The sequence below is a fragment of the Saccopteryx bilineata genome, chromosome 4 (genome assembly GCF_036850765.1).
Source record: "Saccopteryx bilineata isolate mSacBil1 chromosome 4, mSacBil1_pri_phased_curated, whole genome shotgun sequence".
Taxonomy (NCBI): domain Eukaryota; kingdom Metazoa; phylum Chordata; class Mammalia; order Chiroptera; family Emballonuridae; genus Saccopteryx; species Saccopteryx bilineata.
In genome coordinates this window covers 80,930,242-80,956,322 of record NC_089493.1, presented here as the reverse complement: position 1 = coordinate 80,956,322, position 26,081 = coordinate 80,930,242, and the positions used below count along the sequence as shown (strand labels likewise).

Sequence of the window (26,081 nt, the reverse complement as noted above, 5' to 3'; positions counted from 1 at the left end):
AAAATACAAAATAAATAAATAAAAATAAGTCATGCAGCTCTGGTAGGTTGGCTTAGCGGTAGAGTGTCAGCTCAGCGTCTGGATGTCCCCGGTTTGATTCCAACCAGGGCACACCACACAGGAGAAGCGCCCATCTGCTCTCCACCCCTCTTCCTATTGCTTCTCTCTTCTTCTCTCTCTCTCTTCTCCTCCCCACCTGCAGCCAGGGCTTGATTAGAGCGATTTGGCCCAGAGTGCTGAGGATGGCTCCATCGATTTTCTCTGCCTCAGGCGCATGAAAACAAATGGCTCCAGTTGCAACGGAGCAATGCTCCCAGATGGGCAGGGCATCACCCCCTAGTGGGCTTGCTGGTTGGATCCTGGTGGGGGCGTATGTGGGAGTCTGTTTCCGCCTTCCCTTCTCTGAAAAATATTCAATAAATAAGCCTTTCAGTTTGACCTCTTATAATCCCAACTTTTATTGTCCTAAAATTCTTAAAGATCACAAAATTTCACGTAATAATCAAATTTGGTAATTCTTAGTTCTTAGTATCCTTGACCCTTTTCAGCATTTGAAAATTTAATTATTATTTTCTTCCTGAAACTTGCATCTCCCTGACTCTGATATTGTACTATCCTGACCCTATTCTTTTCTCCTGGTTCTTTTTTTTTTTTTTTTTTTCATTTTGAGAGAGAGATAGGAAAAGAGAGAGAGATAAGGGAGGGGGAGAAGAGCAGGAAGCATCAATTTGCTTCAACCAGGTGAGCCCAGGGGTTCAAACTGGCAACGTTAGCTTTCCAGGTCGATGCTTTATCCACTGCGCCACCACAGGTCAGGCCTGGTTGTTTCTTTTTGCTTCTCTATTGGCCTTTCTCTTACCCCTTGTATAGGGATTTAGATATTATCATCTATATTCTATATATGAACAAAAAAAATAAATGATTCTCTCTCCCTTTCTCTCAAAAAACGAATAAATAATTTTTTTTTAATTTTAGTAAAAATACTAACAACCATACTGTTTCTCTGGGTACCACTACTTAATGGTTCCCTATTTTTCTCTTGTCCCTTTATTATTGTTTGAGCAAATATACTGAGTGCCTAGTAAGTGTCATGTACAGTGCTCAGTGCTAAGAATACTATGGTGATTAAAAACAAAAAAGTTTGAGCCTGACGGTAGAAGTGCAGTGGTTAGAGTGTCGACCTGGGACGCTGAGGGACCTAGGTTCAAAACCCCAAGGTCGCTGGTTTGAGCACTGGCTCATACTGCTTAAGCATGGGATCACTGGCTCAACTGGAGCCTCCCCCATCAAGGCACATATGAGAAGCTATCAATGAACAATTAAAAGTGATGCAACTGCAAGTTGATGTTTTTCATCTCTCTTTCTTCCTGTGTCTGTCTCTGTCTGTATCTTTCTTGCACTAAAAAACAAAACAAAACCACTTTGTGCCTTATGGAGCTTTTAGCCTAGACAAGAATGTAAGAATTAAACAAGTAATGTTATAGTAAGTGCTGTGGAAGAGAGGTTACATGATGATGTAAGGGCCTGAAGCAGAAATGACCTAGCTGAGTCAGGAGAGGCTTCCCTGTGAGGAAGTGACATTTAAGCTAACATATGAAGAATGAGTAGGAGTTAAAATGAGAATGAAAGGAAAAGCAGACTATTTAATATGAATAACATGCAGAAGCCCTTCTGTGGGAAAGTGTACCAAGTACAAGGGTCTGAAATAAGGCCAATGTGGCTAAAATAGAGCAAAAGGGAACATTTAGATAAATCTGGAAATGTAACTAGGGGCTAGGACAAAGAGGGTCTCTTAAAGAGTTTGACTTTAGAGATGAGATTTGAATAGATCAAGAGAAAATGTAAGAAGTTCAGTAGTTATTGGACTGGTATGGTTAATAAAGGACAGTAGTTTATCACAGACACTGGCAATAGTGAAGAGAACAAAGATTCAAAAAATATTTTTGAGACAAAATATCTAAACTTGGTTTGGGAGGGATGGAAAGAATGGGATTTTAAGGATGACTCCAAAGTTTTAAAAACAAATTGAATAAGCCCTGGCTGGATAGCTTAGTTGTTGAAGTGTCATCCCAGTACACCTAGGTTGTAGGTTCAATCCCTGGTCAGGGCACATACAAGAATCAACCAATGAATGAACAAATAGAAAATTCTCTCTCTCTCTCTTTCCCTCCCTCCCTCCCTACCTCTTTCTCCCTCTCTGCCTTCCTCTCTCTTTCAAATCAATCAATAAATAAAAATTAAGAATCAAATAAAAAAATTTAAATATGTATGCCTTTTTGGCGGCTGAGAAGATGAGGAGATCATAGCCAGGTCAAGGATTTGGGATCTCATTGTCTTCTCAGCCCTTCTACTGTCCCCCCAAAGACCCTCAATAGAATGGATTGATCCCCCCTCCCTCCAAAATGTGCACACATGCAGTATCTGTTCCTGTTCCTGCTTAGTTCATGGGGTTGCCTAATAATAACTTTGATTATGCAAGTTTATATAAACGATTTCCAATTCAAAATGGCCCCTGAAAAGCTGCTATTGGTGATCGTTGTTCTACGGCTTGGCTCAGAGTTCAGTTTTCTGCTATTAGAAGAAAGTTGGGTTTTGTTTTGTCTTTCTTTGTATTTTTCCAAAGTGAGAAGGGGGGGTGGCAGACAGATTTCCGCATGTGCCCCACCGGAGTCCACCCAGCATGCCCACCAGGGGAATTGCTCTGCTGCAATTGGAGCCATTCTGGCGCCTGAGCCTGAGGCTATGGAGCCATCCTCAGTGCCTGGGGCAACTTTGCTCCTATGGAGCCTCAGGTGTGGGAGGAGAAGAGAGAGACAGAGAGGAAGGAGAGGGGGAGGGGTGGAGAAGCAGATGGGCGCTTCTCTTTGTGCCCTGGCTGGGAATCAAACCCGAGACTTCCACACGCCTGGCTGATGCTCTACCACTGAGCCAACTGGCCAGGGCCTAGAAGCAAGTGTTTGTATGAAATTTTAATTATGTCTCAGTGCTTTATTGGCAAGGAAAAGTGGGAGAAAGATGAATGTCAGATAGTCTGAAAAATTCATTTTAGGAACATCTTTCCATGTCTCATTTTTTAAATTATTTTTTACTGGGTTATTTTAATGCACATTTTCTACTCTAGAAACTAAAAATTTGGAGGATGAAAAGAAAGACATTTCTATGGAAGAATGGGATTCTGAAATGAGAGCTGCAGAGAAAGGTAACTGAATTAATAAATGGAGGGGAGACTCTTCTGTTTTTTGTTTTTGTTTTAAGTGAGAGGAGGGGAGATAGTGAGACAGACCCCACATGTGTCCCCACTGGATCCACCTGACAACCCACATCTGTGGCAGATGCTTGAATCAACCAAGCTATCCTCAGCACCCAGTGCCTACTCTTGAATCAGTTGAGCCACTGGCTGTGAGTGGGGAAAAGAGAGAGAAGGGGGAGACAGATGGGAAGAGAAGCAAATGGTCACTTACCATGTGTGCCTTGACAAGGGATCAAACCTGGAACATCTGTGTGCCAGGCTGATGCTCTGTTCACTGAGCAAACTGGCCAGGGCGAAACTCTTCTGCTTTGAGTTTGTTTATTTAGGTGAGATTAAATAAGATAAAATTTTAAATAAGAGAATTTTCAAGATTTTTATAGCAACATTTTTATATGTCCATTTTGATTTGTTTTTATTTTTCTTTTCAAAGAACTGGAACAGCTAAAAACTGAAGAAGAAGAACTCCAAAGGTCAGCCTTCAATTTGAATGTTGGAAAATATGCTAAACATAACAAGATTAAATGACTTCCTACCTCCAGACTGACAAGATTGAGGACATGATCATTGACTAAGGCTGACTCGAAGCTTTGACCTTGACCCCAGGGTTGACATTTTTTAAGTTCTATTGTTTACAGGGCATTAATCCAAGGCAGTATTTCTCAAACTTGAACAATATCAAGGCCCTTTTAAAGAAAATAACCTAGGCCCTGGCTGGGTAGCTCAGTTGGTTAGAGGGTTTTACCAACATATTTAAGTTGCATGTTCAATCCGGTTCAGGGCACCATCAAGAATCAACCAGCCCTGGCTGGTTGGCTCAGCGGTAGAGCGTCGGCCTAGCGTGCGGAGGACCCGGGTTCGATTCCCGGCCAGGGCACACAGGAGAAGCGCACATTTGCTTCTCCACCCCTCCGCCGCGCTTTCCTCTCTGTCTCTCTCTTCCCCTCCCGCAGCCAAGGCTCCATTGGAGCAAAGATGGCCCGGGCGCTGGGGATGGCCCAGGCGCTAGAGTGGCTCTGGTCGCAACATGGCGACGCCCAGGATGGGCAGAGCATCGCCCCCTGGTGGGCAGAGCGTCGCCCCTGGTGGGCGTGCCGGGTGGATCCCGGTTGGGCGCATGCGGGAGTCTGTCTGACTGTCTCTCCCTGTTTCCAGCTTCAGAAAAATGAAAAAAAAAAAAAAACATAAAAAAAAAAAAAAAAAAAGAATCAACCAAAAGCCTGACCAGGCGGTGGCGCAGTGGATAGAGAGTCAGGCTGGGATGCTGAAGGACCCAGGTTCAAGACCCCAAGGTCGCCAGCTTGAGCTCAACTGTTTTGAGCAAAAGCTCACCAGCTTGGACCCAAGGTTGCTGGCTCAAGCAAGGGGTCACTCGGTCTGCTGAAGGCCCACAGTCAAGGCACATTTGAGAAAGCAATCAGTGAACAACTAAGGTGTCGCAACGAAAAACTGATGATTGATGCTTCTCATCTCTCTCCGTTCCTGTCTGTCTGTCCCTATCTATCCCTCTCTCTGACTCTCTCTCTGTCTCTGTAAAAAAAAAAAAATCAGTCAATGAGCCTAACCAGGTGGTGGCGCAGTGGATAGAGCATTGGACTAGGATGCAGAGGACCCAAGTTTGAAACCCCAAGGTTGCTGGCTTGAGTGTGGGTTCATCCATTTTGAACATGGGCTCACCAACTTGAGCATGGCGTGGCTGGCTTGAAGCCCAAGGTTGCTGGCTTGAGCAAGGGGTCAGTTGGTCTACTGTAGCCTCCCCTCTTCCCCCCTGTCAAGGCACATGTGAGAAAGCAATCAATGAACAACTAAGGAGACTAAGGAACCGCAATGAAGAATTTATGCTTCTCATCTCTCTCCCTTCCTGCCTGTCTGTCCCTATCTGTCCCTCTCTCTGTCTCTGTTACACACACAAAAAAATCAACCAATGAAAGCATCAATAAGTGGAACAAGTCAATATTTCTCTCTCTCTGTCTCAGCTTCTCTCCCATTCCATCTCTCTAAAAATCAAATAAAAATGAAACAATAAAGTCTATTAACAAAAAGGAAAATAAACCCAACATTGAATTATTTTTATAGTATACTTAAGTAAGTATCAATAAATATAAAATGAGCCTGGCTGGATAGCTCAGTTGGTATTGTCCTGAAGCAACAGTTGTGGGTTCGATCTCCAGTCAGGGCAGCTACAGACACAGATAGATGTTTATGTCTCTCCCTCTCTCTCTAAAATCAATTTTTTATTTTATTTTATTTTTTTTTTTATTTATTTATTTATTACAGAGACAGAGTGAGTCAGAAAGAGGGATAGACAGGGACAGACAGACAGGAACGGAGAGATAAGCATCAATTATTAGTTTTTCATTGCGCGTTGCAACACCTTAGTTGTTCATTCATTGTTTTCTCATATGTGCCCTGACCGCGGGCCTTCAGCAGACCGAGTAACCCCTTGCTGGAGCCAGCAACCTTGGGTTCATGCTGGTGGGCTTTTCCTCAAACCAGATGAGCCCGCCCTCAAACTGGCGACCTCAGGGTCTCGAACCCGGGTCCTCTGCATCTCAGTCCGACGCTCTATCCACTGCGCCACAACCTGGTCAGGCTAAAATCAATTTTTTTTTTTTTTTTTTATTTTTCTGGAGCTGGAAACGGGGAGGCAGTCAGACAGACTCCCGCATGCACCTGACCGGGATCCACCCGGCACGCCCACCAGGGGGCGACGCTCTGCCCATCCGGGTCGTCGCTCTGTCACGACCAGAGCCACTCTAGCGCCTGGGGCAGAGGCCAAGGAGCCATCCTCAGCGCCCGGGCCATCTTTTGCTCCAATGGAGCCTCGGCTGAGGGAGGGGAAGAGAGAGACAGAGAGGAAGGAGAGGAGGAGGGGTGGAGAAGCAGATAGGCACTTCTCCTATGTGCCCTGGCCAGAAATCGAACCCGGGACTCCTGCACTCCAGGCCAACGCTCTACCACTGAGCCAACCGGCCAGGGCCTCTATTTCTTATACTCATGAATTTTACTTAACTAAGACTGAAAGAAATCAAATATAAATAATGACAAAACAATGAAATTTCAGTTGACCATATTAATTTGACAGGTGATAGTGTTTGGCTGAAATTGATGCTAGCAAAATGACTAATAAGGCATCAGTTCTATTTAAACCTAATAAATTAAACAGAACCAAATGAAGGCACCAAAATTATGACATATCTCAGCTTTAAGGTGGGTAATCTATTGATCTGCATTAAGCATATATTTTTATCATCAAAATGAAAATAAAAACTTTAATAATAATCTTAAATAGCATGAGAAACTTCCAAAGATCTCTTTATGGATTCTAATTAGAGAGCCATTCATTTAGGCCTTTTCATGCTTCTAGATAATTGCTCATTTCCCCCCCCCAAAACCCCACCTAAGAATGCTAAAATACATGCCGTTCACCTCATTGGGGAAGCATCTAGCACATGACTTCTTGTCATATACATTTTATTTTAATAGAGTCCAAATTCTCTAACAATGGACTTATCTTGTCAATACCTTTTTTGCAGAAATCTCTTAGAACTAGAGGTACAGAAACAGCAGACCCTTGCTCAAATAGACTTTGTGCAAAAACAAATGAATACAACTGAAGAGCTACTGGATCAATTGAGGTAATGAAAAACAGGTGTCATTATTTTGCATTTTATTCTGTGCCTTTATGGTTGTCTAAACCTGCTAAAGCAGTTGACATGGGTTTGTAGTATGTATCACTGTTTTTAACCAACATAGCCTCAGTGTACTCAACATTAAGCTGAAAGTATACAAGGTCAGAGAGCTAGGGAATTATAATTTTAAAATATTTAACACTGTATTGCCTAGACTTGGTTTTTTCCTGATATACAACACAAGATTGAATTTTTATTCCTGTCAAAAGCATATTTATACAGTCACAGTATTTGAATTAAAATGTTGTCTCCCAACCAGTAGAAAAACTTTAGCAGCTGCTGCTGGTACTTTTGGGTGCTATCGGAAGTTAACTCATTTCTTTTATCTTAAAAACATTATTTTGTCTTGTTCATCTCTCCAGCTTGTCTGAGTGGGATGTGATTGAGTGGAGTGATGATCAAGCTGTAGTCACCTTTCTTTATGACACAATAGAACTCACCATCACTTTTGGAGAACCAGTAGGTGAGTAGCAAAAGCAAGATAATTTCTCTGCAAAAATGTATAGCTAAACTCAAATATTTATTTTAATACAATAACTATTGACATAATAAAAGCTCTGCTGAAAATCTTAGAAAAGGTAGTCATTTCAATTAATGAGAGTAGAATTTTATTTTTATTTTTTTGAGAGAGAGAGACAGGAAAAGAGAGAGATGAGAAGCATCAACTCGTAGTTACATCTTGTTAGTTTGTTCATTTATTGCTTCTCCTACATGCCTTGACCAGGGGGCTTAGGCCAAGCCACTGACCCCTTACTTGGGTCAGTGACCTTGGGATCATGTTGATGATCCCACACTCAGGTTGGCGATCTCAGCGTCCAACCTGGGACCAACAGGGACCTCAGTGTCTCCACTGCACCACCACAGGTCAGGCATTGTTTTTATTTTATTAGATAAAGAGTGAAATAAAGTGCTGGCTGGTTGGCTCAGTGGTTGAGTGTCAGCCTATCATGTGGATTCCTGGTCAGGGCACACAGGAGAGGCGACCATCTGCTTCTCTTCCACCCCACCCTTCTCTCTCTCTCTTTCTTCCTGTCCTACAGCCATGGCTCGATTGATTCAAGCACATCATGGGGTGCTGAGGATGGCTCTGTTGAACCTCTGCCTCAGGTGCTAAAAATAGTTCTATTGCAAGCGGCCCCAATGGGCAAAACATTGGCCCTAGATGGGGGTTGCTAGATGGGGCAGGACCCCAGTTGGGGCAGGAGTCTGTCTCTGTATCTCCCCTACTCTCACTTAAAAAAAGTAGTGAAATTGCCTGACCAGGCAGTGGCACAGTGGATACAGCGTCAGACTGGGATGCTGAGGACCCAGGTTCGAGACCCCAAGGTCTCCATCTTGAGTGCGGGCTCATCTGGTTTGAGCAAAAGCTCACCACTTGGACCCAAGGTCTCTGGCTCGAGCAAGGGGTTACTCGGTCTTCTGAAGGCTCGTGGTCAAGGCACATATGAGAGAGCAATCAATGAACAACTAAGGTGTCGCAATGCACAACAAAAAACTAATGATTGATGCTTCTCATCTCTCCGTTCCTATCTGTCTGTCCCTGTCTATCCCTCTATCCCTCTCTCTGACTCTTTCTCTGTCTCTGTAAAAAAAAAAAAAAAAAAAAAAGAAGTGAAATTAAAAATTCAACTGGTGAAAATTGCCCTTTGTTGAATTACATTAGACAGTAGAAATTTTGCCTATCCAAATATTGGGTCAACATGCTATTCACATTTATATACAGTATTCCAACTTCCTTTTTTCTGTCTTTTGTGAGAGAGAAGTTACTCTTAACATCTGTTGACTCTTGACTATATTTTTGTTCTTGAGTGAAGCCCTTTTTTTTGAAACAGTTCATTTCTTCAAAGTCAACCATGAGCCTGACCAGTTGGTGATGCAGTGAATAGAGCATCGGTCTGGGACTCTGAGGACCCAGATTTGAAACCTGGAGGCTGCTGGCTTGAATGTGGGCTCATCCGGCTTGAGCGCAGGGCTGCGCTCATCTGGCTTGAGTATATGATCAGAGACATGACCCCGTGGTCACTGGCTCGACTCCAAAGGTCATTGGCTTCAAGCCCAAGGTCGCTGGCTTGAGCCTAAGGTCTCTGACTCAGCTGGAGCCCCTCCTTCCCCATCAAGGCACATATTAGAAACAATCAATGAACAACTAAAGTGCTGCAACTATGAGTTGATGCTTTTCATCTCTCTCCCTTCCTGTCTCTCTCTCTCTCTCTTTCTCTCTCTCTCGCTCTATCTCTCTGTCTCTTGTACATGTGTGCTAAAAAAAAAGCCAACCATGAGGCCCTGGCCAGTTGGCTCAGCGGTAGAGCGTCGGCCTGGCGTGTGGGGGACCCGGGTTATATTCCAGGCCAGGGCACATAGGAGAAGCACCCATTTGCTTCTACACCCCCACCCCCTCCTTCCTCTCTGTCTCTCTCTTCCCCTCCCGCAGCCAAGGCTCCATTGGAGCAAAGATGGCCCTGGCGCTGGGGATGGCTCCTTGGCCTGTGACCCAGGTGCTAGAGAGGCTCTGGTCACGGCAGAGCGACGCCCCGGAGGGGCAGAGCATCGCCCCCTGGTGGGCAGAGCTTCGCCCTTGGTGGGCGTGCCGGGTGGATCCCGGTCGGGCGCATGCGAGAGTCTGTCTGACTGTCTCTCCCCGTTTCCAGATTCAGAAATTTAAAAAAAATGAAAAAAAAGCCAACCATGAATAAACATGGCCAAATTGGATTTTAAGATCTTTACACTCTCCCAGCCTCCAAAGATGATTTCTCTTTAAAGTTTCTTTTCTCAATGAATACCATCAGTTTCCATCCAGATCCAAAATTAGAATTTAGGAATCACTCTATACCTCTTTCTCCCTTACCAGGCATATTTAAATCTTTAATAAGACTTATTGATTTTAACTTAATATTCATCCACTTTTCTTCACCTCTACTGTCTCTGCTCATATCTAACCAAGATGACTACAATAATATTTCAGCTGGTCTTTCTGGATCTTCGCTTTTTCCTCTCCAATTCCATTCTTCTTCCTGTAGCTATGATGATTGTTGGGAATCTGCTCATGCACCTACTACTCTCAGACTAATGATAAAAATATTTAATGTAGCTTGTAAAGCTCTTTTCCTCCTGTTCCTGCCTCATTTTAAACAGATCTCTGTGTGTCAGGCACAATGAATTTCTTTTATTTCCTTAAAAGCTTATGTTGTTCTTTCTCAATCATATTTCATTCTACCTCAGGACCTATATATACTGATGTTTCTTATACTAGGAAACTCTTTTCCTGTCTTAGTTCATTTGGGCTACTATAACAAAAATACTATAACCTGGGTAGCTTTTTTTTTTTTTTTGGATAGTTGAGTCAGAGAGAGGAATAGATAGGGACAGACAGACAGGAACAGAGAGAGATGAGAAGCATCAATCATCAGTTTTTTTTGTTGCGACACTTTAGTTCATTGATTGCTTTCTCATATGTGCCTTTACCGTGGGGCTACAGCAGATCGAGCAACCCCTTGCTCAAGCCAGCGACCTTGGGTCCAAGCTGGTGAGCTTTGCTCAAGCCAGATAAGCCCACGCTCAAGCTGGCAACCTCGAGGTCTCGAACCTGGGTCCTCTGCATCCCAGTGTGACGCTTTATCCACTGCACCACCGCCTGGTCAGGCAGCCTGGGTAGCTTATAAGCAACAGAAATTGTCACGGTTCTGGAAGGTGGAAGTCCGAGATCAGGAAGCCAGCCTAGTCAGGTGAGGGTCCTCTTTCAGGTTGCGTGCTTCCGATTGTATTCTCACGTGACCAAATGCCAAGCTAGCTCTCTGGGGTCTCTTTTATAAGAGACCTCTACCCTCATGACCTAAGTACCTCCCAAAGGTCCTACTTTCTTATACCATCACATTGGACATTACGATTTCTTTTCTTTTTCTTTTCTTTTTTTTTTTTACATGATTTCAACACATGAATCTGGAGGAAACACAAATATTGTTTAGACCATAGCACCCCTCTTTACTAAATAAATTACTAATAATAATCTTTACATGCTCAACTTAATTATCACTTTCTAGGAAAGTTTTGCTGGACTCTCATTATACCTATTCCCTGTCCTACTCGCTCTACTATTCTTTTTTTTTTTTTTTTTTTTTGAGGGTTTTGCTCTACTATTCTTATTTTTTTCCTACAGTTTTCCTTAATAGTGTTTATCATAGTTTGTAATTCTTGGTATATTTATTTATTTATATATTTTTTAGGTTTTTTAAAAAAATTTTTTTAGAGAGAGTGAGTCAGAGAGGGATAGACAGGGACAGACAGACAGGAACAGAGAGAGATGAGAAGCATCAATCATTAGTTTTTCATTGCACTTTGCAACACCTTAGTTGTTCATTGATTGCTTTCTCATATGTGCCTTGACCACGGGCCTTCAGCAGACTGAGTAACCCCTTGCTGGGGCCAGCGACCTTGGGTTCACGCTGGTGAGCTTTTTGCTCAAACCAGATGAGCCCGCGCTCAAGCTGGTGACCTCGGGGTCTCGAACCTGGGTCTTCCGCATTCCAGTCCAACGCTCTATCCACTGCGCCACCACCTGGTCAGGCCTTGGTATATTTATTACTGCAATTTATTTGTATGTTACCCTGAGCTGTAAGCTTCTTGAGATTATAGGGGTTTTGTTGTTTGTTTTGTTTTGTTTTGTTTTTAATTCATTTTTTTAGAGAGGAGAGAAAGGGAGACAGAGAGAGAGGAGAGAGAGAGAGACAGAGAGAGAAGGTGGGGAGGAGCTGGAAGCATCAACTCCCATATGTGCCTTGACCAGGCAAGCCTGGGGTTTCAAACCGGCGGCCTCAGCATTTCCAGGTCCACGCTTTATCCACTGCGCCACCACAGGTCAGGCTGTTTTGTTTTTTTTTAAGAGAGAGAGCTAGAGGGACTGAAAGGGACAGATAGACAGGAAAGGAGAGATGAGAAGCATCAACTCATTGTTGTAGCACTTTAGTTGTTTATTGATTGCTTTCTCATACATGCATTGATGGTGGAGGAGCCTCCAGCTGAGCCACTGACCCCTTGCTCAAGCCAGCGACCTGAGGTTTCAAGCCAGTGACTTTTGGGCTCAAGCCAACGACCATGGGCCTATGGTCTCACGCTCAAGCCAGCAACCTTGCACTTAAGCTGGCAACCTCCAGGTTTTGAACCTGGGTACTCAGCAACCCAGGTTGACACTCTATCCACTCCACCACCACTAGTCAAGCAAGATTATAGATTTTTTAAAAATTGATTTTGAGAGAGAGAGAGAAATGTTGATATGTTGTTCAACTTATTTATGCATTCATTGTTTGATTCTTATATGTGTCCTGACTGGGTATTGAACCTACAACTTGGTGTATTCGGACAATGCTCTAACCAACTGACCTGTTGGCCAGGGCTGAGAGTATAAATTGATCGTGTCTATTTGTCTCAAAATTGTATCCAAAGTAAAAAGAATCAGAATTTGAGAGGCAGGAGATAATTCTAGAGTATGGAGGAGTAAGCTGTACTGGCTACCTAAAAGTATTACTGTAATGCTAAAAACAAATCATTTTTATGTACAAAAGATAGGTGTAGGAGGTCATAGCCTCTTTACATGATTCCTGAAAATAATATTATCTTTGCATAGCAGTTAAAAGTGAAAGGAGCCTGACCTGTGGTAGCGCAGTGGATAAAGCATCGACCTGGAAATGCTGAGGTTGCTGGTTCAAAACCCTGGGCTTGCCTGGTCAAGGCACATATGGGAGTTGATGCTTCCAGCTCCTCCCCCCTGTCTCTCTCCTCTCTTTCTCTGTCTCTCTCTGTCTCTCTCTGTCCCTCTCTGTCTCCTCTCTAAAATGAATAAATAAAAAATTTAAAAAATTTAAAAAAAAAAGTGAAAGGAGCCTTGCCTGACCTGTGGTGGTGCAGTGGATAAAGCGTCGACCTGGAACTCTGAGGTCGCCGGTTTGAAACCCTGGGCTTGCCTGGTCAAGGCACATATGGGAGTTGATGCTTCCAGCTCCTCCCCCCTTCTCTCTCTCTGTCTCTCCTCTTTCTCTCTCTCTGTCTCTCCCTCTCTTCTCTAAAAAATAAATACATTTTTTAAAAAAAGTGAAAGGAGCCTGACCAGGTGGTTGCACAGTGGATAGAGCATCGAACTGGGATGCGGAGGACCCAGATTCTAGGCCCCAAGGTCATGAGCTTGAGCACAAGCTCATCTGGTTTGAGCAAGGCTCACCAGCTTGAGCCCAAGGTCACTGGCTTGAGCAAGGAGTCACTCACTCTGCTGTAGCCCCTAGTCAAGGCACATATGAGAAAGCAATTAATGAACAACTAAGGTGCCACAACGAAGAATTGATGCTTCTCATCTCTCTCCCTTCTTGCCTGTCTGTCCATCTCTCTGTCTCTCTGTCTCTGTCACTAAAAAATTTTAAAAAGTCAAAGGAAGAGGCCTTTTTTAAAATGGTTATTTTATTGATTTTAGAGAGAGGAATGGAGAGAACGCAAGAGAAACAGGGACATCTGTTTCAGTATGTGCACTGACTGGGGATCAAACTGGCAACCTCTGCACTTCTGGACAATGCTCTCATCAACCAAGCTATCTGGCCAGGGCAAAGGAGGAGATCTTGTTAAATATACTACAAATATATTACACCTTAAGTTTACTTCTTTCAAAGGCCTGCCAGTCAATATAGTTCAGTGGTCTTAGTGGAGCCTTTACCATATAGAGAGAATAATATGATTCCTGGTAGCCAGCAAGAGTAGGACTCTAAAGTTCTTGAGTTGTATGTGGTTTAAAGTCAAATAATTAAAAGAAATACTGTCCTTATTCTGGTTCTCTCTAGTTGGTCTCCCTTTCCTGAACGAGGCTTGTAGAAGGATTGTTGACCTGAATTTTCAATCTCTGTTAGATGGTAAGTTCAAACATTTAAGCCACCCAAAATGTTAGAAATTTACACGTGTAAATTAATGCTGCTTTAGAACTCTTTCACATACTAAGTTAAATATAAATAATAATAATTTGTCCTTAGAAATGTGTAGTAGACATGGAATTGCTAGGATAATGTTCCAAATATTGGGTGGGTTTTAAAAGAAATTATTTTTTTGTAATTACTAGATCTTGAGCAATGATTAATAATAGCTATTTCCATAATCTAAAAATTACCATTATGAGTACTTATTCTGTATCAGGCATGTGTATTACTTATATCAACTGTGAGGTAGGTATTATTTCCCATTTTACAAGTTAAAGACCTCAGCTTAAAAGAAATGTGTTGTGCTCAAGCTCACTCGGGTAGTGAGGAAGGACAGGATTTAAACTCAGGTTTATGTTACATTTAAGCCTATGCTGTAAAAAAAAAAAATTGTTTATTGATTTTAGAGGGAGGAGAGAGAAAGAGAGAGAGGGGGAGAGAAAGGCGGGGGAGGAATAGGAAGCATCAGTTTGTAGTTGCTTCTTGCAGATCCCTTGACTGGGCAAGCACAGGGTTTCCAACCAGCAACCTCAGCATTCCAGGTCGACGCTTTATTCACTGAGCCACCACAGGTCAAAGCCTACACTCTTAACCAAGTTTTATTCTGTGTGTGATAAAGGATTGAGTATTTATAAGAATGTCTTATATGTACCATATATTCTGATTTACATGTTTGAAAATAAAATGGAGAGGATACTTAGATACCTAATAGTTTAAAGTTATTTCTAGTTGGTATAATATTTCTAGCTTACATATATAAATATTTGAATAATTAATGCCCTGCTTTTGATTTTTTTCCTTCCTCAGAGGATAAAGCTCCTCCTTCCTCCATTTTAGTTCATAAGCTTATTTTTCAGTACATTAATGAACAGGAATCCTGGAAAAAGAAATGTACAACACAGCATCAGGTATCCAAGGTAAATTTTGATTGACGTATATAAAAGCAAATTACATTATCTGTCCCAAAAAGCAGAACTAAAAATTTGTATGTGTAACAGTGGATATTGAAATAATAAATATATTTAAATCATATTTAAAAATCACTAAATATTTAAATGTTCTTATAATTTTTTTCTTCTATTTTCCCCAGATGCTTCAAGAAATCTCATTGGTAATAAGACATTGCAGGCTCCTTGGAGAAGAGATTGAGTTTTTAAAGAGATGGGGACCAAATTATAACCTAATGAACATAGATGTGAATAATACTGAGTAAGTGTATTAGTTCCATAGGGCTGCCATAACAAAGTGTACTGCAAACTGGGAGGCTTAAACAATAGAAACTCGTTATTTCACAGTTCTGGAGGCTGAAAGTCTTAGTGCAAGGTGTTGGCATGGTTGATTCCTTCTGAGGACTGTGCAAAGAATGTGTTTTATGCCTCCCTTCTAACTTATAGTGATTTGCTGTCAATATTTAGCATTTCTTGGGTTGTAAATATATAGCCCCACTGTCTGCTTTCATCTTCATAAACATTCTTCCTATATGTATGTTTGTATCCAAATGTCCTCTTTTTATAAAGACACCAGTCATGGCCCTGGCCAGTTGGCTCAGCAGTAGAGCGTCGGCCTAGCGTGCGGAGGACCTGGGTTCGATTCCTGGCCAGGGCACACAGGAGAAGCGCCTTCCTCTCTGTCTCTCTCTTCCCCTCCCACAGCCAAGGCTCCATTGGAGCAAAGATGGCCCGGGCGCTGGGGATGGCTCTGTGGCCTCTGCCCCAGGCGCTAGAGTGGCTCTGGTCGCAACATGGCGACGCCCAGGATGGGCAGAGCATCGCCCCCTGGTGGGCAGAGCGTCGCCCCCTGGTGGGCGTGCCGGGTGGATCCCGGTCGGGCGCATGCGGGAGTCTGTCTGACTGTCTCTCCCTGTTTCCAGCTTCAGAAATATGCAAAAAAAAAAAAAAAAAGACACCAATCATTTTGGATTACAGACCCACCATACTTCAGTAGGACCTCGTCTTAACTGCAGTGATCCTATTTCCAAGGAAGGACACATACTGAAAAGTACTGGGGCTAGGGCTTCAACATGAATTTGGGTGGGGGAGACACAGTTCAATAATAAAAGTAAGTAGTAGAAAACTTTCTAAAATATTTTATTAATGAGTTTCATGACTTGTAATGAAAAAGGAATTATCATAATATTGTTCCAGATGTTTTTTATTCTTCTTATTTTTATTTTATTTTTTTTTTTTCTGAAGCTGGAAACGGGGAGAGACAGACAGACTCCCGCATGCGCCCTACCGGGATCCACCCGGCATGCCCACCAGGGGGCGATGCTCTGCCCCTCCGGGGCGTCGCTCTGCCGCGACCAGAGCCACTCTAGTGCCTGGGGCAGAGGCCAAGGAGCCATCCCCAGCGCCCGGGCCATCTTTGCTCCAATGGAGCCTTGGCTGTGGGAGGGGAAGAGAGAGACAGAGAGGAAGGGGGGGGGGGGTGGAGAAGCAAATGGGCGCTTCTCCTGTGTGCCCTGGCTGGGAATCGAACCCGGGTCCCCCGCACGCCAGGCCGACACTCTACCACTGAGCCAACCGGCCAGGGCCTTCTTATTATTTTTAAATGAGAGGAGGGAGAGATAGTGAGACAGACTTCCGCATGTGCCCCGACCAGGATCCACCCAACAACCCCTGTCTGGGGCCAGTGCTCGAATCAACTGAGCTATCCTCAGCACTTGAGAACAATGTTCAGACCAACTGAACTATCCTTGGCGCCTATGGCCATGCTCAAACCATTTGAGCCACTGGCTGCAAGAGGATGGGGAAGAGAAGCAGATGGTCCCTTCTCGTGTGTGCCCTGATCAGGGATTGAACCTGGGGCATCCACACATCAGGCCCAACTGACCTGGTCCCTTTGTTCCAGATGTTTTATCATCTGTCTATCTGATAAAGACAAGAAATAATGTATATCTGCCTGACCAGTGGTGGTACAGTGGATAGAGCATCAAGCTGGGACACTGAGGACCCAGGTTCGAAACCCCAAGGTCTGCTGGCTTGAGCATGGGCTCACCAGTTTGAGCACAGTGTCGCTGGCTTGAGCCCAAGGTCACTGGTGCTGCTGGCACATATGAGAATCAATCAATGAACAGTAAAGGGCCACAACTATGAGTTAATGGTTCTTATCTCCTTTCCTATGTCTGTCTCTATCTCTCCCTCATTTAAAAAAGGAAAGAAAAAAAAGTAATAATGTACACCTAACTTTTACATTTCAGTGTAAAAGGTAAGTATTTTTGTGTTTCATTCTATTTTTGTTTTGTATTTTTAATGATATCATCTTTTACAGATTGAGGCTTTTATTCTCCAGCTATGCAGCATTTGCAAAGTTTGAGATAACTTTGTCTCTCTCAGCCCATTATCCAACTGTGCTGTTACCTTTCTCTGTTAAAAATCACCTTGGAAACATGAGGTGAGTGAAGGACTAGCAGGATAGGGCTTCCAACTACTCTTTTACCTTTGTCATATCATTTGAAAGATCCTTCAAAGTGATCAGCAAATAGATAGATCACAGTGAGAGCCAACTATTACTCCTCTCTGACTATATTTTGAAGAATGTGTTCCTTTAAAGTCAGTGACCTTCATTGCTATATCCAGGGGATGTTGAATACTGTTGGTCTCTTCTTTTATACTTACTCCACTTTTTCAACACTCTTACCTAAAATAGGAATCAAGAAGAAAAAAATCCTGCATAAGCTTAGCCCAGGTCATATATGAACCACTCTTACCTAAAATAGGAATCAAGAAGAAAAAAATCCTGCATAAGCTTAGCCCAGGTTATATATGAACCACTCTTACCTAAAATAGGAATCAAGAAGAAAAAAATCCTGCATAAGCTTAGCCCAGGTCATATATGAACAACTTTTATGGTCTTGAAAACAGAATAATCATTTAAAAAGCTGTGCAGTCATAATGCTATTCTCAATTAGCCTTTGGAACCAGACCTAAAAAATTTAATTCCTACTCTATATTGTGTAACTTTTTAAACATACTGCTGACATATTGTAAGGTGGCAGAATTTAGAATGTGCCCAACTCAAATCCATCAGCAAACACCAACAGTCTAGCAGTTTAGAATGTTATAGCCAGAGAAAGCAGGTAGGTCAGGATACCTCACAATTACATGCAGAACTTGATCTTAGGCTTTGTTTTTAGAATCTTAGTTCAAACTGAATAGTCTGTTTCCAGAAATACAAATTTCCTATTTGTGTTTCCTGGGAGACTCAGAGACTGGACCTCAAAACGTGAATTAACACTGAATTTGAGATAAGTGTAAGTTTCCAGAAAAATTAATTAACCTTTTTTTCTTTCCAGCCACAATGAAATTTCTGCCCTTCTATCTAAAGTGCCACTGGAGGACAACTACCTAAAGAATGTAGTGAAGCAAATTTACCAAGATCTGCATCAGGGCTGTGATTTTCACCAGTATACCCATGGACCGCAGCTGTAACAATCAAGCACAGTACACTTACTAATGATATTATGTTAGTCTCCATTGCTATTTAATCTTTTTTAGGTCCTAGAAAGAAGCCTAGTAAAATTCCTTCTGATGATTTTCTAGTTAGTTTGTAGGGTCAGTTTTTAAAAGCTCTATAGTCAGGAATAATGAAAGGCCTCAAATAGCCTGCTATCAACTTGCTCATCTTTCTAGTAAAGGTTAAGTAGTAGAACACTTAGAGCCACTTTCTCCTAACTAAAGTGCTCTCTGCTTTAGTACAAGTTCTAAGGAGTAACTTTTAAGTGTAAGAGGAGGTACAGTAGACACTAACAAAAACATAAGCCATTTTTCCCACATTCAGAGCTATGGCTTTTTAGGTTTCCTGGCTTCTATCGAGTAGATATTTCTGGAATACAGACATGTCTGTCTATAAACAATCCTCCTTTTTCTTCATTTCAGAAATGTTATTAAGAGAAAGCAATAGCACTCAACTATTAGATTGTTTGCTATTTTTTCTTGAAGGTCTTGCCTCCTTTTATTATATAATATCTATTAGTGCTTTCTTAGTAAGTGTGATTTTGTAGGGAAAGGTCATTGATTTTGGCCCAGTACATATATGTAAATATATTAATACTGATTTTGTGTTTGTGATGTAGTAAGGAGATATATAAAACTATATAGAGAAGTTAAGGGAGATACTGTATCTTCTGCCTGGGCAGTTTTCATCTTTCTGAAGGATGCCATATAGCAATATTCTCAACTCCTTTTATTAAATAATTACACTTAAACAATATCACACCCCAAAATCCAGTTTTGTCAAATTCTGACAGTAGTGATGAACTTAATATAAGTATTGGTCTGTGAAACAATACTTTTCTCATATACAAAACTAAAAATACCCATTTATATTGAATGATCATTATTATCTGTGAGATAGACAAAATAGACTTTTACCTAAACTTTAGTCAAAGCCTAATCATGGTAATTTTTGTTTATATTTAATTCTAAACTAAATATATTTGCATTTTTCAACTAATTCATCTTAAAATTTTACTTTATACTTTAAGATCAGATTAAAGTTCTTTGGATCCCTCTTGGTTGCTTTGACTTCTGAGTTATTATTAGTTAAAAGATTACATGGTCTTTTAAGCTTTAAAAGCCAACTCATTTGCCATAAAAATCAAGATGTAAATGTTCCCTTATAAAACTTTTAAGATCACCAATGTGGTCTGTTTCCCTTAAAACTTAAGTTACTTTTCTTACTGGAGTTTTATTTCTCTTCTGTAAGCCTAAAACGTAGAAGCTTTGTTTGATGCATTTTGGTAACTTGGAATTATCAGTTCCAAAGTGATTTGGCTTATAGTGATGGTTTCTGCTTTCTTGGATTGGGAGTACATAATTGTAATATTTACTTAGTTATTTTATTTTGTTCAAAGTATTGCCTATTTTTATTAAAATCTTTGGAAGTTTTTTCTTCACTGATTGGAAGCAGGTTATTTTTTGCACTATTAAAGTTATTCTACAAAATATTGTTAAGCAGCATCTCTTTATGAACTGAAGAGTGTTTTTACCATGTATTCAAAAGACTTCTGAAGATAATGTCAAAGAAAATTCCCTCCTGACCAAGCGGTGGCGCAGTGGATAGATCATTGGACTGGGATGCGGAGGACCTAGGTTCGAGACCCCGAGGTTGCCAGATTATCTGGTTTGAGCACAAGCTCACTGGCTTGGACCCAAGGTCGCTGGCTTGAGCAAGGGGTTACTCGGTCTGCTGTAGCCCCATGGTCAAGGCACATAAGAGAAAGCAATCAATGAACAACTAAGGTGTCGCAGTGAAAAACTAATGATTGATGCTTCTCATCTCTTTCCGTTCGTGTCTGTCTGCCCCTATCTATCCCTCTGTCTGATTCTCTGTCTGTGTAAAAAAAGAAAAAGAAAATTCCCTGTAGGAATATCTGCCTATTTGAAAACTAAGATAAGATTAAAATATGTCAGAACCTGAGTGTAAGAACCAGGTATAACCCTGGCCAGATGGTTCAGTGGGTAGAGCATTGCCCCTGCACGCTGAGGTTGTGGATTCCCGGTCAGTACACAAATGAGAAGTAACCAGTGAGTGCTCAGCTAAATAGAACAACTAAGTGAAACAATGAGTTGATGCTTCTCTCTCTCAAATCAATGGAGAAAATTTTTTAATTAAAAAAGTTAATAAAACAGGTACAGACAACAGTTACATCTGTCTCCGAGGGACAGTAAAAGAAAACTATTTTAAAGTTTTCTTTTTTTTTCTTTTCCATTTTTCTGAAGCTGGAAACAGGGAGAGACAGTCAGACAGACTCCCTCATGCGCCCGACCGGGATCCACCCGGCACGCCCACCAGGGGCGACACTCTGCCCACCAGGGGGCGATGCTCTGCCCATCCTGGGCGTCGCCATGTTGCGACCAGAGCCACTCTAGCGCCTGGGGCAGAGGCCACAGAGCCATCCCCAGCGCCCGGGCCATCTTTGCTCCAATGGAGCCTTGGCTGCGGGAGGGGACGAGAGAGACAGAGAGGAAAGCGCGGCGGAGGGGTGGAGAAGCAAATGGGCGCTTCTCCTGTGTGCCCTGGCCAGGAATCGAACCCGGGTCTAAAGTTTTCTTTAAGATCACCAATGTGGTCTGTTTCCCTTAAAACTTAAGTTACTTTTCTTACTGCAGTTTTATTTCAAAACTATGATTTCTGTGAGCCAATGAAGAAGTGGATTCTCAAAATACATAATTTCTACTACTGAACCAGAAATGGTAGGAGTGGGGACCAGCAATCTGTGTTGCTGGGTGTTTTATACTCATATATCTCATGACTCACCATTTAAATTATACCATTGAATCATTTTTAATATAGTCTCAGGTATGTGCAACTATCACCACAGTCAATTTCAGAACATTCTCATTACCTCAACAAAACCACTTTTCAACAAATGGTGCTGGGAAAATTGGATTTGCATATACAAAAGAATAAACTTAACAATAACAAAAAAAGAATGAAGTTGTGCCTGACGGTAGCACAGTGAATAGAGCATTAACCAGGTATGCTGAGCTCCCAGGTTCAAAACCCTGAAGTCACTGGCTTGAGCACGGGCTCACTGGCTTGAGTACAGAGTCACCACCTTGAGCATGGGATCAAAGACATAACCCCATGGTCGATGACTTGAACCCAAGGTTGCTGGCTTGAGCAAGGAGTCACTGTCTTGGCTGGAGCCCCCTGGTCAAGACACATAGAAAGCAATCAATGGCCTGACCTGTGGTGGCGCAGTGGATAAAGCGTCAAGCTGGAAATGCTGAGGTCGCCGGTTCAAAACCCTGGGCTTGCCTGGTCAACGCACATATGGGAGTTGATGCTTCCAGCTCCACCCCCCCTTCTCTCTCTCTGTCTCTTCTCTCAATCTCTCTCTCTCTCTCTCTCTCTCTCTCTCTCTCTTTCTCCCTCTCCTCTCTAAAAAATGAATAAATTAAAAAAAAAAAAAGCAGTCAATGAACAACTAAAGTGCCGCAACTATGAGTTGATGCTTTTTTCTCTCCCTTTCTGTCGGTTTGTCTCCCCCGCCTCTTTTTCTCTCATGCACACGCTAAAACAAAGGTGATGGGAATGGGAATAAATGGTGATGGAAGGAGACTTGGAGTGGTGAAGACACAATATAACATACAGTTGATGTATTATAGAATTGTATATCTGGCCTGACCTGTGGTGGCTCAGTGGATAGAGTGTTGACCTGGAATGCTGAGGTTGCCAGTTCAAAACCCTGGCTTCCCTGGTCAAGGCACATATGGGAGTTGATGCTTTCTGCTCCTCTCCCCTTCTCTCTTTCACTCTCTCTTTCATTCTCTCTAAAATGAATAAATAAAAAATTTTTTAAACCCAAAAAACAAATTTCTTTTTAAAAAAAAGAATTGTATATCTGAAACAATTGCATAAACCAATGTCACTCCAATAAATTCAATGAAAAATACTTTAAAAAGTGAAAAAAGGCCCTGGTCGGTTGGCTCAGTGGTAGAGCGTCGGCCTGGCGTGCAGAAGTCCCGGGTTCAATTCCCGGCCAGGGCACACAGGAGAAGCGCCCATCTGCTTCTCCACCCCTCCCCCTCTCCTTCCTCTCTGTCTCTCTCTTCCCCTCCCGCAGCGAGGCTCCATTGGAGCAAAAATGGCCTGGGCGCTGGGGAGGGCTCCTTGGCCTCTGCCCCAGGCGCTAGAGTGGCTCTGGTTGCGGCAGAGCAACGCCCTGGAGGGCAGAGCATCGCCCCCTGGTGGGCGTGCCAGGTGGATCCCGGTTGGGCGCATGCGGGAGTCTGACTGTCTCTCCCCGTTTCTAGCTTCAGAAAAAATACAAAAAAAAAAAATGAAAAAAATGGGAGAAAATATTAGCAAATCATGTATGTTATGATTCTAATATCCAGAATATATAAGTAATTCTTATAACTTAATACATAGAGAAACAGCCCAATTATTGTTTATTTAGAAAGAGAGGAAGGGAGAAAGAGAAACATCAGTCTGTTCTTGTATGTGCCTTGAGGAGGATCAAACCCTTAACCTTTGCTTATTGGGACAATGCTCTAACCAACTGAGCTATTTGGCTAGGGCAGGGGTTGGGAACCTGTGAGTCGTGAGCCAGATGTGGCTGTTTTGATGGCTACATCTGGCTCGCAGACAAATCTTTAATTAAAAAAAAATAACGTTAAAAATATAAAACATCCTCATGTATTACAATCCATTCATTTCCTACTGCTCATGGTCATGGTTGCGGGTGGCTAGAGCCAACCAATCACAGCTGTCCTCCGGGACAACACCAAATTTTTATTGGATAATGCATAACATACACAGGTCATTGTATGGCTCTCACGGAATTACATTGTAAAATATGTGGCGTTCATGGCTCTCAGCCAAAAAGGTTCCCTACCCCTGGGCTAGGGCAACAACCCAATTTTTAAAATGGATAAAAGTGCCTGACCAGTGGTGACACAGTGGATGAACTGTCGACCTGCAACGCTGAGGTCGCCAGTTTGAAAGGTGGGGCTTACCTAGTCAAGGCACATATGGGAGATGGGAGTTGATACTTCCTGCTCCCCCCTCTCAAGTGAATAAATACAATCTTTTTAAAAATAAAATAGCCTAACCAGGCGGTGACGCAGTGGATAGAGCGTCGGACTGGGATGCAGAGGACCCAGGTTCGAGATCCTGTGGTCGCCAGTTTGAGCTCTGGCTCATCTGGTTTGAGCAAAAGCCCACCAGCTTGAACCCAAGGTCGCTGGCTCCAGCAAGGGGTTACTCAGTCTGCTGAAGGCCCCTGGTCAAGGCACATATGAGAAAGCAATGAATGAACAACTAAGGTGTCGCAACGCGCAATGAAAAACTAATAATTGATGCTTCTCATCTCTCTTCGTTCCTGTCTGTCTGTCCCTGTCCATCCCTCTCTCTGACTCACTCTCTGTCTCTGTAAAATAAATAAATAAATAAAATAAATAAATAAAAATAAAATAAAATGGACAAAGGACTTGAATGAACACTGAATAAACAAATTATCCAACAAGTACATGAAAAGGATTATTGATGTTATTAGTCATTAGGGAAATGCAAATTCAAACTACAAAGTAGATACATGTTTAGTCTACTTAGGGTGGGTATATATTTTTTAATGGAAAATATGTTTGAGAGGATGTGGACAATTTGGAAACTTGTGTATTGCTAGTGGGAATGTAAAATGATGTGGTCGCTGTGGAAAACAGTATGTTTCTCAAAAGGTTAAACATAAAACTTCCATATGACCAACAATTCTTATCTTTGATATATATCCAAAAGAATATAGGGACTCAAAAAGATGCATGTACATCAATATTCATAGCAGAATTATTTATAATAGCCAAAAGATAGAAACAGCCCGTCTGACCAGGCGGTGGCGCAGTGGATAGAGCATCGGACTGGGATGCGGAAGTACCCAGGTTCGAGACCCCGAGGTCGCTCGCGAGCTCATCTGGCTTGAGCAAAGAGCTTGCCAGCTTGGACCCAAGGTCCCTGGCTCCAGCAGGGGGTTACTCGGTCTGTTGAAGGCCCGCAGTCAAGGCACATGTGAGAAAGCAATCAATGAACAACTAAGAAGTCGCAACGTGCAACGAGAAACTGATGATTGATGCTTCTCATCTCTCTCTGTTCCTGTCTGTCTGTCCCTGTCTATCTCTGCCTCTCTGCCTCTGTAAAAAAAAAAAAAAAAAGAAACAGCCCAAGTGTCTCTCAACATATGGAGAGTGTTGGTCGAATAAGTTTGTAAAATATGAATTTTCTTATGTTTGTTTGCTTATAGTTTGCATTGAAGGCTGGGCAGTGCTAGATATATGTGGTCTATGAAATTGCAAATTACCTTCCTTCTTGGGAAAGGCCATTGTTTTGCTAATGTTTGCTGGAGGAGAGGTTTTCACACCAGAAAGTTTTGACAAGAGAGAAGAAGAGAAAAGCCATGATTGCAGAGTGAGAGCAAAGAGAATGCAGAGTGCAGAGAAAGCAGCCATGTTGGCAGGGAAAGAGAAGATGTGCAGGTGGGGAACCAGAAGTGAAGGGCTTTGGGAGCCCTATTGAGACTGGTGAGGCCTTTGATTCTAGGAGAAACCGGAGAAAATTCTACTGATTGTGGAACTGGAGAATGCGTCAGTAGTTTTGGGAGCCCTGTGTGTTTGCTCATCAGCAGGTGCAAGACTTTAATAAAGGAATGGCCCACTATTTTTTGGCTCCATGGTTTCTTTACTGTCAGAATTCAATGGGAACCTGCATGTGCTTGGCCAGGACGGCAGTGACTACTGGCCATACAGATAGATTTAAAAAAATGTGTGTTCAGCCTGACCAGACGGTGGCTCAGTGGATAGAGCATTGGACTGGGATGCCGAGGACCGAGGTTCGAGACCCCGAGGTGGCCAACTTGAGCGCTAGCTCATCTGGCTTGAGCAAAAAAAGAAAAAAATGCTCACCAGCTTAGACCCAAGGTTGCTGGCTCAGGCAGGGGGTTACTCGGTCTGCTGCTGAAGGCCTGCGGTCAAGGCACATATGAGAAAGCAATCAATGAACAACTAAGGTGTCGCAACGAAAAACTGATGATTGATGTTTCTCATCTCTCTCCGTTCCTGTCTGTCCCTATCTATCTCTCTCTCTGCCTCTCTCTCTCTGTCCCTGTAAAGAAAAAAATTAAAATTAAAAAAAGTGTGTGTTCATGTGTAGAATACTATTCATCCACAAAAAGAAATAAAATTTTGCCTGATCAGGCAGTGGTGCAGTGGATAGAGCATCAGACTGGGACATGGAGGACCCAGGTTCAAAAGCCCGAGGTCGCCAGCTTGAGCATGGGTTCATCTGGTTTGAGCAAGGCTCACCAGCTTGAGCCTAAGGTCCCTGGCTTGAGCAAAGGGTTACTTGCTCTACTGTAGCCCCTGGTCAAGGCACATAGGAGAAAGCAATCAATGAACAACTAAGGTGCTGCAACAAAGAATTGATGCTTCCCATCTCTTTCCCTTCTGGTCGGTCTGTCCCTATCCTCTCTGTATCTCTCTGTCACAAAAAAGAAAAATATTTTTAAAAATAAATAAATAGAATTTTGATATATGTATGTTACAATGAAAATGGGCCTTGGAAATATGCTTAGTGGAATAAGCTAGACATAATAAGGACAAATAATGTTATTCCATTTTATTGAGGTACATACAGACCTTATTCATTTCCACTAGTTTTTACATGCAGCTTATTATGTGTGTATGAATAGTTCTATGCAAG

At 42.4% G+C, this 26,081-nt stretch overlaps 1 protein-coding gene across 4 annotated transcripts in view; it reads left to right on the top strand.

The window, feature by feature from the left end:
* KNL1 (kinetochore scaffold 1) overlaps nucleotides 1–19,799 on the top strand; it is a 77,407-nt gene extending 57,608 nt beyond the window's left edge. For all 4 annotated transcript variants that reach the window (XM_066277083.1, XM_066277082.1, XM_066277081.1 and 1 more), the window contains 9 exons: nucleotides 3,122–3,199; nucleotides 3,681–3,720; nucleotides 6,784–6,885; nucleotides 7,302–7,402; nucleotides 13,755–13,823; nucleotides 14,691–14,800; nucleotides 14,974–15,092; nucleotides 17,154–17,276; nucleotides 18,178–19,799. In XM_066277083.1, coding sequence (XP_066133180.1) covers nucleotides 3,122–3,199; nucleotides 3,681–3,720; nucleotides 6,784–6,885; nucleotides 7,302–7,402; nucleotides 13,755–13,823; nucleotides 14,691–14,800; nucleotides 14,974–15,092; nucleotides 17,154–17,276; nucleotides 18,178–18,313 — 878 coding nt within the window. In that variant the 3' untranslated portion in view covers nucleotides 18,314–19,799. The remainder of the gene's footprint in view (nucleotides 1–3,121; nucleotides 3,200–3,680; nucleotides 3,721–6,783; nucleotides 6,886–7,301; nucleotides 7,403–13,754; nucleotides 13,824–14,690; nucleotides 14,801–14,973; nucleotides 15,093–17,153; nucleotides 17,277–18,177) is intronic.
* Nucleotides 19,800–26,081: the final 6,282 nt, after the last annotated feature.